This window comes from Gossypium arboreum, chromosome 4, assembly GCF_025698485.1.
Source record: "Gossypium arboreum isolate Shixiya-1 chromosome 4, ASM2569848v2, whole genome shotgun sequence".
Classification (NCBI taxonomy): domain Eukaryota; kingdom Viridiplantae; phylum Streptophyta; class Magnoliopsida; order Malvales; family Malvaceae; genus Gossypium; species Gossypium arboreum.
In genome coordinates, this window is record NC_069073.1 from 110,093,977 (window position 1) to 110,109,334 (window position 15,358).

Sequence of the window (15,358 nt, forward strand, 5' to 3'; positions counted from 1 at the left end):
CTGAGGGAGATGCAGAAGACAATGGTCAAGACTTGATAATGAAAATGAGTGAATTCAAAATGAATGATGTCAAATCTGAGCATGGGAAAAATCGTGGAGTTCGTACAGAAAGACATACTACTCAGGTGAACTTCGCAAAACTAGAAACTAATACTTTGAGAAGATATATAAGGTACTTCAAAATCAAGGGAATCCGGCCTGGTTCATCAAGGGTAAAAATTATCAATGCTGTGCAGCAGCACTTTGCCTCAATACCACCACTCGATGAGCAACAAGTGATGACTAATTTCATCGATGCAGTGAGGAAAAATAAGGGTAAAACCTAAAGATTTAGGGGGTTTTGGATCAGACAGACAGAGGTGTTATATAGCTAATGTAGAGCTAGATTTTGACACCATTTTCTTAGTACACAGAAGCAATATTTTTTCGATCATTCTCTTAGTTCCGATTTCAGTCATACCAAAAACTATAATGGTCAATGAAGATGTATTCATGTCACATTCAAGGAAGGGTGGAAAATATCCATTCTCTGCCTAAAGCTGAAATATAAAACTATAAATAAGGGGCATTCCCCCCCGCTTAAAACTATAGTTTACAATTTCTGAACATGTAAAATATCATTCCCATATATCCTTTGCTTACTTGACACTAACTCCATGCTGCAATTTGCTAGCAGAGGCAACCGCACCAGTAATCAAATTCGGTCAACTCCTTCGAATTTTATTTTTCAAGGTTTACCTGTAGATTTGAAGGATAAAAACTCTGGATTTTGCACAAAGTACCCACCAAGTTGGTTTTTGTTTTCAAACATTCCATGTGTGGAATCCCCCAAGTTCATCAGCTACTTGGTGCAACATTAAATCAAGTATTTGCTCCTCAAGCTTCACACGGATTTCTTCAAAGTCTTCAAACGTGAAAAGTTTCTTCGTTATCTAATTTGAGAATTTTATATCTTCATCTGTCATTTTGCTAGGTCTATCCACCAACTCCATGAAATACGCAGTCTCCTCGTTTTTCGTCGACTCAAAATCATTGACATAGAGGACAGAAACTGGGCTTAAACTTGAACTTGAGCCCTCCGAGTTACTGTCAGTATACTCAACTTTCCTGACTGCAGATTGATTTTTTTTCTTCGTCTTAACAGATACTTCCTCCAATGGAGTTTTTGCCTTTGAATTTACACCAATGCAGCCACTGGACTTCAAAGATTGTTTACTAGAAACTCTCCTTGGCTCGTTTTTAAGCTTAGATATCTTCTTGTTTTTCTTCTTGGAACATACTTTCTCTCTTACATTCACATTTTGCTTAACATTCTTACCACTTGATCCATTTACTCTTTGGGATTTCCATTTCCTTGGCTCAGACATTGTTTCTTGATTGTGCTGCAACAGCTGCGGACTTTGCGGTAGCTCCTGAAACGACGTCGACGTTTTCACTCGACGATGAGTGGCTTTTGTTAAATCAAAATCCAGCATATAATCCATGAAATTGGCTGACTTGCTCCGAGGAACTGAACTTGGAGTTTTGCCTCTACAAACCCAGTTGTTGTCTGGCAATGTGTCCAGCCCCATTAGCCTAGCCACTATCCCAGGACCACTTTCAGATGCTTGGACTTGAGCCTTAGCCATGATATCAACGGCGTTTAACTCTATAATGGGGACTGATGGATGTGTTTCAGGAGTCCCCGAACAAAAAAGCCGGCGGAAAACGGCGGAGAAACACCCAGAACTTGAACTTTTTGTGTTCCTCATGGCTTACCAGCACCAAAAAAATAATGAATAGCTGAAATGTAGTGAAGTTAGTGAGAATCACAAATTTGCTTCCGTGATTGTGAGATGATGATTATGATAATGATGAATAATGGCTCAAAATATAGTCAGCAAAAACAAGGGGGACGACGGGCTTCGATTTTGACTCGTACAAATGAGTTTTTTAAACTTGGATTAATTGCTCCAAACATCCTCAATTTATAGTCTAAGTTTAAAATTGATCCTTTAACTTCAAAACATTTTAATTGAATTATCAAAATATCAAATATCATATAGTAAGATATTTCCATCTAGTTAACCTTCAACTTGAACATTAATACTAGCTCGGATTTAACATTTTTGATTTGATATATTAAAAAAGAATTGAATGTGTCCTTAAAATTTAAGAGAGATTTCTTTTTCTTTCATTTTATCATATATTAAATCTAAATGATCTAATGTGATAGCCATGTCCTTAAAATTTTATCATGTGTTTTAAATATATTCTATGTGAAATTTGGACTAGATTTAACATTTAATTGACAAAGAAGGTAATGGAAGTACAATAATTTGAAACTTGAGGATTAATTTAGAATTTAGAGTATATTTTGGGTATGTCTTGTGGTATTAACCCTAAATAGTTTTGTAATTTGATTCATATGCCAGGTAGAAAGGTCGGTCTATAATCTGTACACCCAAAGACTAAAGCTAGGTTTGGTCGTCGGGTTCACATTAGAAAACGAGAAAAGCACTAGACCTACGCGCAATTAAGTGGCGTACAGAATGTAGAAGCATTAAGACGAAAAGGATCAGCCGTGCTTTGAGTACGCGCCATGATTGGAGAGTAAGAGGAATAAATAAATAGGGTAAGCAGTGTTTGGGCAGCCGAAGTTGTGGACTTTTGATTTTGGAGCAGAGGATGGAGGTGTTGACCTTGGTAGCGCGTATTCACAATCACCGACTTTGGTCGCTGCTGCTGCTGCTGATGGGGACGCCTTCTAAGAAATTTCTTTCCGCTCATAGTTCTTTTGAGTTAATGACTCGACTTAATTTTTTTAATTTGTTATTAAGACTTGGTTGGTTTTTCTTTTAATATAAAATATTTATTTTTACATCATCTAGATAATGTAATTGTAAATTAAATAAAAATAGAATTTGTGTAGAGTAATTTATTATTTTTACGTTAAAGGTTTAATGCATAATTTGATACTTAAGTTTGATTTTTTTAATATGGTATTTATATTATTTTTAGTGTTTAATATGAATTTTAGAGTTAATTTGATAAAAATTTTATAATTAGCTAATAATTTCAACAATTAACTTTTATCAAATCAACTCTAAAATCGGAATTAAATCACATTCATCGGACTATATTTGACAAATTAAACGTAAAATTAAACAAATTCACAATTAACACTAAAATTATTTTTTTGAAATCATTAAAATTCAAATCTAATAATATTAGAAATCAACTTTCACCAAATCAACTCAAAAACTCCAATTAAACACTAAAAAGCTAACATTGCTACCTTTGGGTATCAAAATATATAAGTTTTGTCAAATATAGGTATCATATTAGACCAAAAAATAACACAGGTACTACATTAGAAAAAAATGTCAAACTGGAATATCAAATAATATATTAGGCCTATTTCAAAAACCTTTCAAACACCGTAGTTCTAATATTTTTCAATTTTTTGATTTTTTATCTAGCACTAACTCACACAATTTCCACTCTAAAATGAGTTTTTAAGGTTAATGTAATTTTCAACCCTTAAACTTAATAAGTCCACTTTGATATTTTGTTTTGGATTATTCTGATTGTAACACCTCTCGCCTGACCCGACTGTTGAGTCCGAGTTATAGGATGCCATATCCGTTGTCGGAGCAACTACAGTCAAATACACCGTAAATATAACATACAAACATACAATCATACAATCATGTATAAACGCATTTGCATTATGATATACAACTAAATCTGAGCCTTGATCGAACTTACAAAAACTCTTTATCATCCCAGGAATAAACTGACTAAATTGAAAATTTTTAAAATATATCGAGGTGGTATCACGATATCTAAAGTCCAGTATGAAAATATCGAAAATAGTATCACATATCAACAAGGTAAGTTGAATTTATAATTGTATCACATAGTAATTCAAACATATAACATTCCAGTTCACTTATAATCAACATTACAATGCCGTTCACAAAATCAATCAACACTTAATCAATTAAATATCATATTTATATCATTTTCCAAATCAAATCAATTGATTTGTCTTGTTCTCATATCAGTCATCTGGACTTGTATATCTTGTTTGCATAATCTTTCGTATACTATCACAATTCATATATTATAACTCTTCTTTTAAGCATTATTTCACAACATCAAATCAATTGATATACCATGATTAACTTTACATTTTATATCTCTATGAACCTAACTCGAATTTGAATGAATACATGGATTCAACCAAAACACCAATTTGGCACTCAATGCTTCAACGGACAATTCCGAAGTAAATAGTTTACACTCAGTGCTCATCGGTATAACCAAAGTAAAAGTTGTACCCAGTACTCATCGACACGTAGTCGAAGTAACCAGTACTCTGTCTATCCTATGACATGCCAACTATATTCGACTCTACCCGAACAGTTAATAGGTTAACCAATAATCCAATTTCATTATTTGTTTGATTCTCATTCTATCAATCTCAATATCATCATTTCATCAATGAAAATATCATTTCAAAGATAGCGTATCATGATTTATCTCAATTCCAAGAAAATTTCACAATTTCACCTAGTTATATTATTTTCAATTGTATTCAATTTAATCATCTATCTCAATAATCAATCAAATTTATACCAATACGATTGGTCAGTCATAATCAAATATAAATTCATTAAATATCTCATATTGCAATTCATCATATTCAATTTATTGTTAATTTATTATTTCTTTACGATTTAGTCCATATCTCACATTTTATATCAAATTGCAAACAATTCAAATTGCTATAAAAAATTAATAATTAAAATATATAACAATTTTAATACAATAATGCCATATGAACTTACCTGAAGAAAAATCAACAATTATGTAACACCCCCTAACCCTTATCTATCGCTAGAACAGGGTTACAGAGCATTAATGGACCTTTCAGAATGATTACAATATTAAACAATTCAATTAGTGTACATTTCATAAATTAATCATATTGTCCCTTTTATAGGTACTCGAGACCTTAAATACATATTAAAAAAAATCAGAATTAATTATGGTTCTTTGAGAATTTTTCACAAAATTTCAAAATATTTCTTAAGTGCAGGGCATGCAAGCCCGTGTGGTCAAGGGCCACGCCCGTGTGGCCCCATGACATGCCCGTGCTTCAGGCCGTGTCTTACCCCATGTAACTCCCTGACTTACCTCACACGGCCAAGTCACAAGCCTGTGTGCCAGGCCGCATGTTTAATTTATATCTCAAAAATTAAATGTAGTTTTCACACGGCCAAGGCACATACCCATGTGCTAGGCCGTGTTCCTCACACGGTTGAGACACAAGCCCGTGTCTCTGCCCATGAGGTAATACCTGAGTATTCTGTTTTGAAAATTTTAAGTTGCAAGGGACACACGGCCTAACCATATGCCCGTGTATAAACCGTGTGTCTCACACGGTCTAGTCACACGCCCATGTGCTAGGCCGTGTGGACTCAAAATGAGCCTTACACATTAAGTACACCAAACTTGCAAATCTTGAGCACCAAGTAATTCAAAAATCAATAGTTCAACAAATCCAAAACACATTCAAATACATCTAAAACATGTCAAAACTATTAATCCAATAACCTATCTAATGTATATTCATAAGAATTTCACATATATTAACCAAACAATCCATTAGAACACCATTCAAGCTAATTCAAATTTTCATACCAAATTCAACTCAAATTTTGCCTATTTCATTCTCATTTTTGTACCAACCTCAACATAACTCTTTAATTTATATATAACATTTATTCTCTTATAACATTATTACATATACTTTCCAAAATAACATACATAATATCCTAGGTAAATGCCATTACCAAAAAGAAATATACTTCACCGCTAGGAGTTCGAGATTGGCTTTGGGTGTTGATTCAACAATTTGACTTCAACCTAACCTGCGCATGGAAAACAAACCGTATGCTGAGTATAAACTCAGCAGTATTTCTATAATCCGAATACTTATTAAGCAATAATTTATATTATTTATATATCTAAATACACATGACAAAAATCATTCAAACAAATAATCAATTTCATAAACACATCATTCATAACACTTTCAATTCTCATCTCTTACTATTTCAATCTCATAATTGCTATTCAAATAACTTTTCTCAATAAAATACACATATCATCTCACTATATCAATAACCATTCCATGAACCCATTGGTTCATACATTTCAATTTCATAACTCAATTCAATATCCTAATCCAATCCATGTTCAAAATCATCTAATATCATTTATATTTCTAATTCATTTATTTACCCCTATTAACAGGATTCGGACTTTGATGGATACATGAATCTAACCAAAACACGCTAGTATGGCACCTAGTGCCTCGTCGGATTATTCGAAGTAATAGATTAACACCCAGTGTCTCATAGGCCATGCCGAAGTAAGTTGGTACCCAATACCTCATCGAATTTATCCGAAGTAAAAGTTTGACACCCAGTGTCTTATCGACTTGTAGCCGAAGTATCCCTGAACACTTCCAATCCTATGACATGCCAACTATATCTGACTCAGCCCGATACAGTTAATAGGGTTTCATATCACTTTTCAATTCCAACCAATATACATTTCAATTCAAATAATCACATATACTCATAATTCAATTCAATTCATTTCATTACCACAATACCAATACTTACCTCAATTCCACTTACCATACATATTAAATAATAAATACAACAACAATTTTTAAATTCGGATTATAGAAATACAAGCCGTAATTCTCAAACTACTCCTCGTTAAACTTGTCTTTTCCTTTCTTAGTTGAGATTTCTGGCTCAACGTTAGCTGTGGAATTAAAACAATTAAAAATCATCAATACAACACAATTTAACATTGAATATTTCAATTTATACACAACTTTTGCCTAAATTCCAATTTAATCCTTAATCAAATCTAACCTTATTTTCTTCACAATTTTATTCCTTATTTTCATTCAATTACCACTTAAAACTAAATTTAACTCTCTAATTTCACCATAAATCCCTAAATTTTGAAATTTCCCAATTTAACCCCTATTACTTCAAAACTTATAATTTGTTTAACAATTCAATCATTTTCTCAATTCTAACTTGAAATTCTATCAATTTTAACCCATAATACTTCAATTTATTCAACATGAACAATATCTAAAAATCCACTAATCTCTAAAATTTCAACATAATTCAAGTAGTATTTTGTTCTAGGATTCTAAAAACATGAAAATTATAAGGAAATGGGCTAAATTGACTTACCAATTAAACTTTTGAACTTGAAACCCTAATTTTTCTTTTTTTCTTTTCTTTCCTTCTTTTTCCTCTCTGTTTCGTCCCAATGCTTTGTTCTTTTCTATTCTTTTCTCTATTTGTTTTGTTTTATTATAATATAATATAATACATATTACTTGTATTACTTAATTATTATTATATACATATGTATAATATTTTTACACATGTATTTTACCATCATCATACACTTATACTTATAATTAAGGTTAAATTGCTTATTTAGTCCCTTCAATTTTCTCTAATCTATAATTAAACTTTCACCATTTTATTCAATTTAGTCCTTATACCTAATTACTCTTAATTTAGACAAATTCACCTAACCAAAACCTAATTAACTATACAACTAACTTCGTAAATATTTTTAATAAATATTTATGAATTCATTTTACGAAAACGGTGACTCGAAAATGCATTTTTTGATACCCGTAAATTTCGGGTCGTTACAAATTAAGTTGGAACTTCAATGACTATTCAACTGTGAAAATAAAATAAAAATAAAAATAAATAAAATGCAATAAAGAACACATAGATTTTACGTGGAAACCCCTTCGGGAAAAAAAACCACGGGCAGAGGAGAAGAAAATTCACTATGTCGAATACGAATGATTACAAGAGGAATAAATTATGTCTATTTATAGGCTTGTAAAACCACATTCTAGTAAGATTGAAACACCTTATTCTAATCAATATAAAATAGATAGAGTTTAATAAGGTTTAAAAATCTTATTCTAAAATAAAATAAAAGAAGTATAGTTCTATATGGGTTTTACTTTTATTTTATTTTACCACTGTATTTTATTTAAATAAGGATTCGGTTCATTTAATTCTAACATCAACAATTTTGTCTTTTCCCGATTATTTTCAATTTGGTCCAATTTCTAATCTATACAATTATTCAATTAAATTTATCAATTCCAAACATTTTATAAAATCTTATTATAAGTATGAATTAGTTTAATTTTATTTTTGAATTCCCTAAATTTTATATTTTATTCAATTTAGTCCCTAAAATCGAATTTGCACTATCTTTCAAATTTGAGCTTCAATTTCAAATTGATCTCAATTATATCCTTTAAGACTATCTACTATCAATAATTATAGAAATTTTACATAAATTTTGAAATTTATACACTTTAATCTCTATGTTCAAAAACTAGCAATTAAATCTTACAAACTAGTCATTTTTCACTTCGAAGCTTAAAATCTAACCATTGAACACCAATTTCATAAAGAACTCATCAATGGAAACTTTTAGAAACTTTAACAGTTTTGCAAATTGGTACATGGGCTAGCTAAATTAAGCTCCCACGACCTCAAAAACATAAAAATTACAAGAAAATAAATAAATTGAACTTACTAATCTTTAGCCAAAAGTTTGAAGCTTTGAATCTTAACTTTCTTCTTTTTTCTTCGATTGAAGAAGATGAAGAAGAGGAATGTTTTGTTTTATCATATTTTGTATTTTGTACTTATATTAATAATTAATTTAATTTAATTTATTTAATTAAAACTTAATTAAGTGCCTTAAGCATAATTATTTGTTTGGCTATTATTTAATGGTATATTCACTCATTTGGTCATTCAATTAATTAAAATATATGTGATAAAATTTTACAATTTTACAATTTAGTCCTTATACTTTAATTAACTATCTATTTGACAAAATTCAAGAGACCAAACTTTAATAAACTTTAATACTAACCTCATAAATATTAAATAATAATATTTATGGACTCGAAAATCAGAAATAAGGTTTTGAAACCATCGTTTTCGATACCACTAAAAATAGACTATTAAATTGATACTTAAACATGGAATTATTAAATAAAATAATTTGGCATCCTCAGCCAATAAGATGCTTCCCAATGTAAAGAAAAACTAATATAATTTTTTTCCATTTTCATATGGGAAGGAAAAGAGAAAAATATTTTCCTTTAATATTTGAAAAAGAAGAAGAACTCTTTTTTTTTTTAAATTAGTCGAACCATGGCAAGAAAAAGAGGGAATCGATCAAGAAGTATTACAAGAACGCACTGTATTTTTAATTCAATGTTATACCATGTAGATGTTGTGGCACCGCCTTTGTTCCCATTAGCACAATGTTTTCCTTGCATTTCTGAGGCAAATAAAATGGCTTTAATTGTTGGGATTTCATTAGAGGAATGTTATGGAACGAACTGGAAATGGACAAACTGACAGAGAAAAAAGGGAAAAAAGAGAGAAATCTGAGCGAATAAGAAGGAATAAGAAGAAGGGAATTGAGAAGAAAATAGAGAAACAAAAAAAAAAAAACAAAATAGCTGAAAGAGAATTAATAAGAAAACGAGTTGATTAACTAAATATTCAATGAATATGCCATGCATACACTACCTTCCTTATGTAGTTGAAAAGAAAACTAATAGCTAATTAGTTACTACAATTGTTAGTATACAATTGTCAAAACTCATCGTTTTAGATTTGGTGTAAAATGCACCACATCACTAATCAAAGTGCATCGTTTCACCTCACTTCTAACCCATTTCACTGCTAACCACCTTTATTAGTAAATAATTTCTCCTGTAACTGTTATCCCTTTGCCAAAAAGATCCTTATCCTCAAGGATCGAAATGCGATCACTAGTGTTGCAGGTCCTCTAAGTCTTTAGAATAGTATTGAAAACTTCATTTTCCCTTTTTGTATGAGGTTCCAACAACAATTGATGAAGCTGTGATTTCGTGCATTTGTGACCAAAACTATTTTTAGCACCACACCAAAAACATAGCCCATTTTTTCCTCATGTATTCCAAATCAGCCTGAGAGAGTACATCGATAGGATGTGTTTGGTTAATCAATCCAGTGGGAGAGGTGTAAGTACCTTGGTAGGGACTCTGTGCTACCCATTAGCCCTTGTTAGAGACTAATTCCTACTCATACTCCTCGAAATAAACTCAACCTATCTAGCTACCAAGTAACCCTCCACCAAATTTTTTGGTTTGAACAATGATAAATATTGCGCAATTTCAGATCTTAGATTGCTAGTAAATATACTAAGTGCATACAATTCAAGTTGGTTGAGTAAAATGACAAACTCATCATGAAACTGATCAACTGATCCTAGTTGTTTCAAAGAAACTAATTCAGCCATAGGATCCAAAAATCAAATGGAACTAAACCTTTCTTGTAGACAATGAGAGTAGACCTCCCAAGTTAGCATATGGAATCCCACTTGTCTCTGAGAAAATAAGTGGTGCCAATCCAAAACCTTACCATCCAAGTTGAGAATCATGGTACGAAACTTGGGATGGTTTGTAATCCTTTCAGCCTCGTAAAATTGCTCAAGTTGTGCCCACTAACCACGGTAATTAGTGCCATTGAATTTGGAACAATCTAACCTATGGCTACGTGGTGGTCCTTCCCACTATCCTGTTGGAAAATCAGGTTTGAAAAACATAGAAAAACCAAAGTTTTAAAATTTTTTTTCCAAAAAACAAGAACTTTTGGTTGTGATATCTAAAGTAATAAAAACTTGATCGAAATTTACCGTTTCAATTCATTTAGGGTGAACGCTTCAATCGAATAGTCTTTTCTACTATTCTCAAGCTCACGTCTGCTGAGTGTGAGCTCGCTTCGAATTAGAAAAATTTTCCCAAAATTACCTGTGGGGTAATTTTACAATTTCTCTAAACTTTTGGTCATGTTGTAAATAATAAAATATCTTTAGAAACTTTCTGAATTAATTTCAGAGAATTTTTCCCCTACAACTTTCTCTTAAATTCAAGTGTATGAAAAATAATGACCTATAGCTCTCTTTATAGGAGAAAATTTAAATAATTCAATTATGATTAAACTTAATCACTTTAATATTAAATTAATATAATACTTATCAAGATAAATATTAAATTTAATTTAATATCAACTCTATTAAATTAATGAAATATTTATCTACAAGATAAATATTAACTTAAATTTAACATTAAGATAATCACTTTAATATTAAATTGATAAAATACTATTAAGATAAGTATTAAATTAAATTAAACATTAAATCTATTAAAATAATATTATTTTTGGAATAGTTAATCTAAAATCAATTTATCCGGTAGAGTCCTAATAGGAGTGTGATTCATCTACTGCTCAACCGCCAAAGGACCACCCGTTGGCCATTGGAATGTCACTGTCACTGCCGTTGGCACCATTCTCCAGTCACTGGAATGTCGTCATCGCCGTCAGCATTGTCGTGTTTGGAAGTGCCAACGGAGGTGCGACACCCTCACGGCATCCCAAACTGATTCGATTGTTACCGGTTCAGTTTGAGCCAAAGGCGGCTCGACCAGTCTGGTCCTGCCACTGGTTGGACCGTCGACCCGGTTTCACATAGCAGGCCTGGTTCGATCAATTTTTGGGTCTCGATCTCGATTTTGGGTTCTCGGACCCAACTTTCGATCTTAGGTCCAATTTTCAAATTCAATTACCCATTGGGTCAATTGTCTGATTTAAAAATTAATTTTTAAAAATATCATATTAATTTAAATTTGTTAATTTAAATTTATTCGATCAAAATTAAAATTTCCAAATAATAACTAAGATTTTCTAAATTAATTTTTCAAGAAAATTCTTTAATCAAAATTTCTAATTGAACAATTCTCATGACTACCTAATTTAATTTCACATCAAATAAATCAACTAAATTAAATTATTTACAAAGTCGTAGAATTTTCTACAATTATACTCGAGTAATTGCAATTATGTCCAAAAGCATCGTTCTGATAATTCGCAATTTACTTAATTAGAGAGTCAATCCACAAGAAGTATCATGATTAAAAACTCTTTATTTTATACTCTTTACAGAAGCAATTCTTTGTCTAATGACTTTGTCATGTGTGTGTTACCTTCATATGATATCCTTGATTCCTTTAAGTTAAATCTATTCACTCAATACAATCATATTTTATCTTATTATCACCATTGTGTCTTCTTAATGATTAATATGATCACTATCAACAAATGATCATGATAAATTGCTTGTTCGAGAACAAGCAACCCTTGGCCACGTTCTATATTTACCAATCCACACAATGTCAATGAGAGGATATTATTAACTCTTTAATCGAGCTATGAATTCCATTATTGCTAATGAAACCATGCCATACACAAGTCATGTATCCAACATACGTCCTATGAGCTTGATCATCTTTAGGGCATAAGCCTCCACTTATATCAAAGCACATGAGTTATATATGCAAGGTTAGTGACTAACTCAGGATTTAGGTAAATCACACCGTGAATGTTACAGGTGAATTAATTCACAAACGGATTCAGAATTAATTCAACTTAGGTCCAGTCTCTACCTGTGGAGTCAACTACTCCTATAGCAAAGACTAGTAATCTCCCTAATTGGAATTGTAGACGGCATGATAATTCTTCTAAGTATTTGAACCCAATGCTCACTTTGATTCTTTTACAAGATTACGGATTCGTTTAGATTATCAACTAAAGTAAGTTGTCTTTCTCGCAATATAAATGTTCTTCAATGCCATATATCATCAGTTTGAACTTAGACAATCAATGATCTAATATTTGCTTGTCACAATTTTGCTATGTATGCAAAACATGAAAGACAAAAACACAAAAGATATAACAATAAAATGTGAAATTAAATTTATTTATTTATTCATCATTTAAATATAAAGAAAACAATTACATATTTATTACAATATGTGCACATTTCTCAATATGATCACCATGAATAAGAGAGCCAACACTTCTCATTTCCTCAACCAAAGATGACAGATGGGGCTCTTGTAGAGGGAACCTAGGTGGAGGGCTCCCCAAAGTGCCTTTGCCTCGATCCTGAGATGTACTAGCCACCCTAAGGTTCAATGTCAAGTGACCTAAGAATTGCTTAAAGAGACTCTGCAGTTCAAATTTAATTTCTCCGCACACATCCTCACGTAACTCCTTCGTGCATTCTTCCCATTTGGTATCCAATAGAGACACAACTGCATGCAACTAAGCCATCTCTTGTTGGAGTTGGCTAACATCCTTTTAAAGCTTGGTAGTAATCCCATCATCGACCATGAGAATCGACTGAAGCTCTGATACCTTTGTTTTGGAACGAACTAAAAAAGTAGAAACTAACAGAGAAGAAAGGGAAAAAAGAGAGAAATCCGAGAGAAAAAGAAGAAGGGAATTGAAAAGAAAACAGAGAAGCAGAGAAAATAGAATAGTAGAAAGACGATTGATAAGAGGATGAGCTGATTAACCAAATATTCAATGAATATGTCATGCATACACTGCCTTCCTTATGTAGCTGGAGAAAATTAATAGGTAATTGGTTACTATAGTTGTTAGTATATAATCAAAGTGCACTATTCACCTTGCTCCTATCCCATTTCGTTGCTAACCACCTTTATTAGTAAACATTTTCTCTCGTAACAAGGAAGTAAAGCATGCACTCTTTAGTATGACCCATGCTATTTGCTCTCTTCGAATGCGATGAAATCTTGTGCTCATTATAAACAACTTGTGGTTCCTAATGCAGAAAGTTTAGAGCAGTGGTTGATGCAGCTTTGGGAGCCCATTCGTACTGTCCGCAACTATATCTTTATTGCACAGCTGATAAGGTCATTCCCTATAAGTCAATTGAGTGTTGTATCGAGGAGATGAGCAAGAAAGGGATAAAGGTATCGTCCTTCAACTTTGACACATCTCATCATGCCGACCACTACTGGAATTTCCCTAACTTGTGCTCATCAGAGTTTCATACTTTCTTGAAAGAATGTTTCCCTCTTTCTATACAAAAATGAACCCTCCAATTCCTTCAATCACTTTGTTGTTGTTGTTGTATGCGGATATTCCTTTGGAAATAAACCTTTTCCTGGGCATCAAATTGTACTTTTTATCAAGCTGATGCTAAGAGATCACTGCCGAACACTAATAAATTTCGCATCTTGCATCCTAAAGCTTCAAAAAGATCTCTTATTTTGAATGTATTTGATTCTTTGAACTTCACTGCTGTTTTAGACCTCTACTCGATCTATTTAATATAAAGAAATAGAAACGATTTTGAGAACTGGTTAGGGGCAAGCATTGATGACTCAAATTTTAATTTAATCTCAGAGTCCAGTTTCTGTATGATATTTTTTACTCATTTTCTCAAAAATACCAATGTGAAGAAAAAAATGTAAAATTAATACATCAAGCCTTCAACAAGTTACATGTGGTTATGTCTGGCCAGTGGGATAGTGGTTTCAAGGTGGAATCAAACAATACATTGTTGATGGAGACGTTACAGAGGGGGAATGGTGATTCCCATGTCTTAGCTGAGATCCATCAGCTTCGAAACCTCTGCAGTAGGAAATGAAAGTTAACTTTGCGCCATGTGAAACGTGAGGTGAACAGATGTGCTGACAGTATTGCAAGGATAGGTAGAAATCTTGATACGAGTATGGTGATTTTTAGCCAACCGCCTCTGGGTGGTTCAATGTCTGATACAGGATACTATAGGGAGTCAAGAACATATGGTGATAGTCTGTTTATTTTATATATAAAAAGAAGAAATTCAATAACAAAGTCCGACAATGACGATGTTACACTCCATATTTAGAAAAACAATTTGATTATAATCATTTTATTTGTTATTATCTTTTAATCTAAAAGTTTTTACTTTTTTTTTATAAGAAATTTCATTGTCCAAATTTCACAATTTAATCTTAACTTCCTTTAATAATAGAATACCACTACTAAATAAAATAAAAAATTTAGAGGTTAATATAATTTTAGTTACTGAACTTGTCAAGTAAATATATTTTAGTATTTGCATTTTTGTTTATTTTAGTATTGAACTCAATAATTCAATTCATTTTGATCCTTAAACTTAACAAATGTAAATGGATTGATAAAATTGATACTCATCATCTAAATATTTTTTTTATAATTTTCAAGGGATAACATGGTAAAATCTTAAAGTATTGTGATCAAATTTGGATAAAATTCAAATTAAAAGATCAAAATAAAGTGTAATTATGAAATACCTTTTAAATAAATACTAAATTTTATTACATAAAAAATGT

At 31.6% G+C, this 15,358-nt stretch overlaps 1 protein-coding gene across 1 annotated transcript; it reads right to left on the minus strand.

Annotated features, from left to right (window-relative positions):
• Positions 1 to 202: 202 nt before the first annotated feature.
• On the minus strand, positions 203 to 1,890 carry LOC108458658 (uncharacterized). The gene has a single exon (XM_017758063.2). It carries the CDS (start codon positions 1,749 to 1,751, stop codon positions 933 to 935), a length of 819 nt encoding a protein of 272 aa, XP_017613552.1. The 5' UTR covers positions 1,752 to 1,890; the 3' UTR covers positions 203 to 932.
• Positions 1,891 to 15,358: the final 13,468 nt, after the last annotated feature.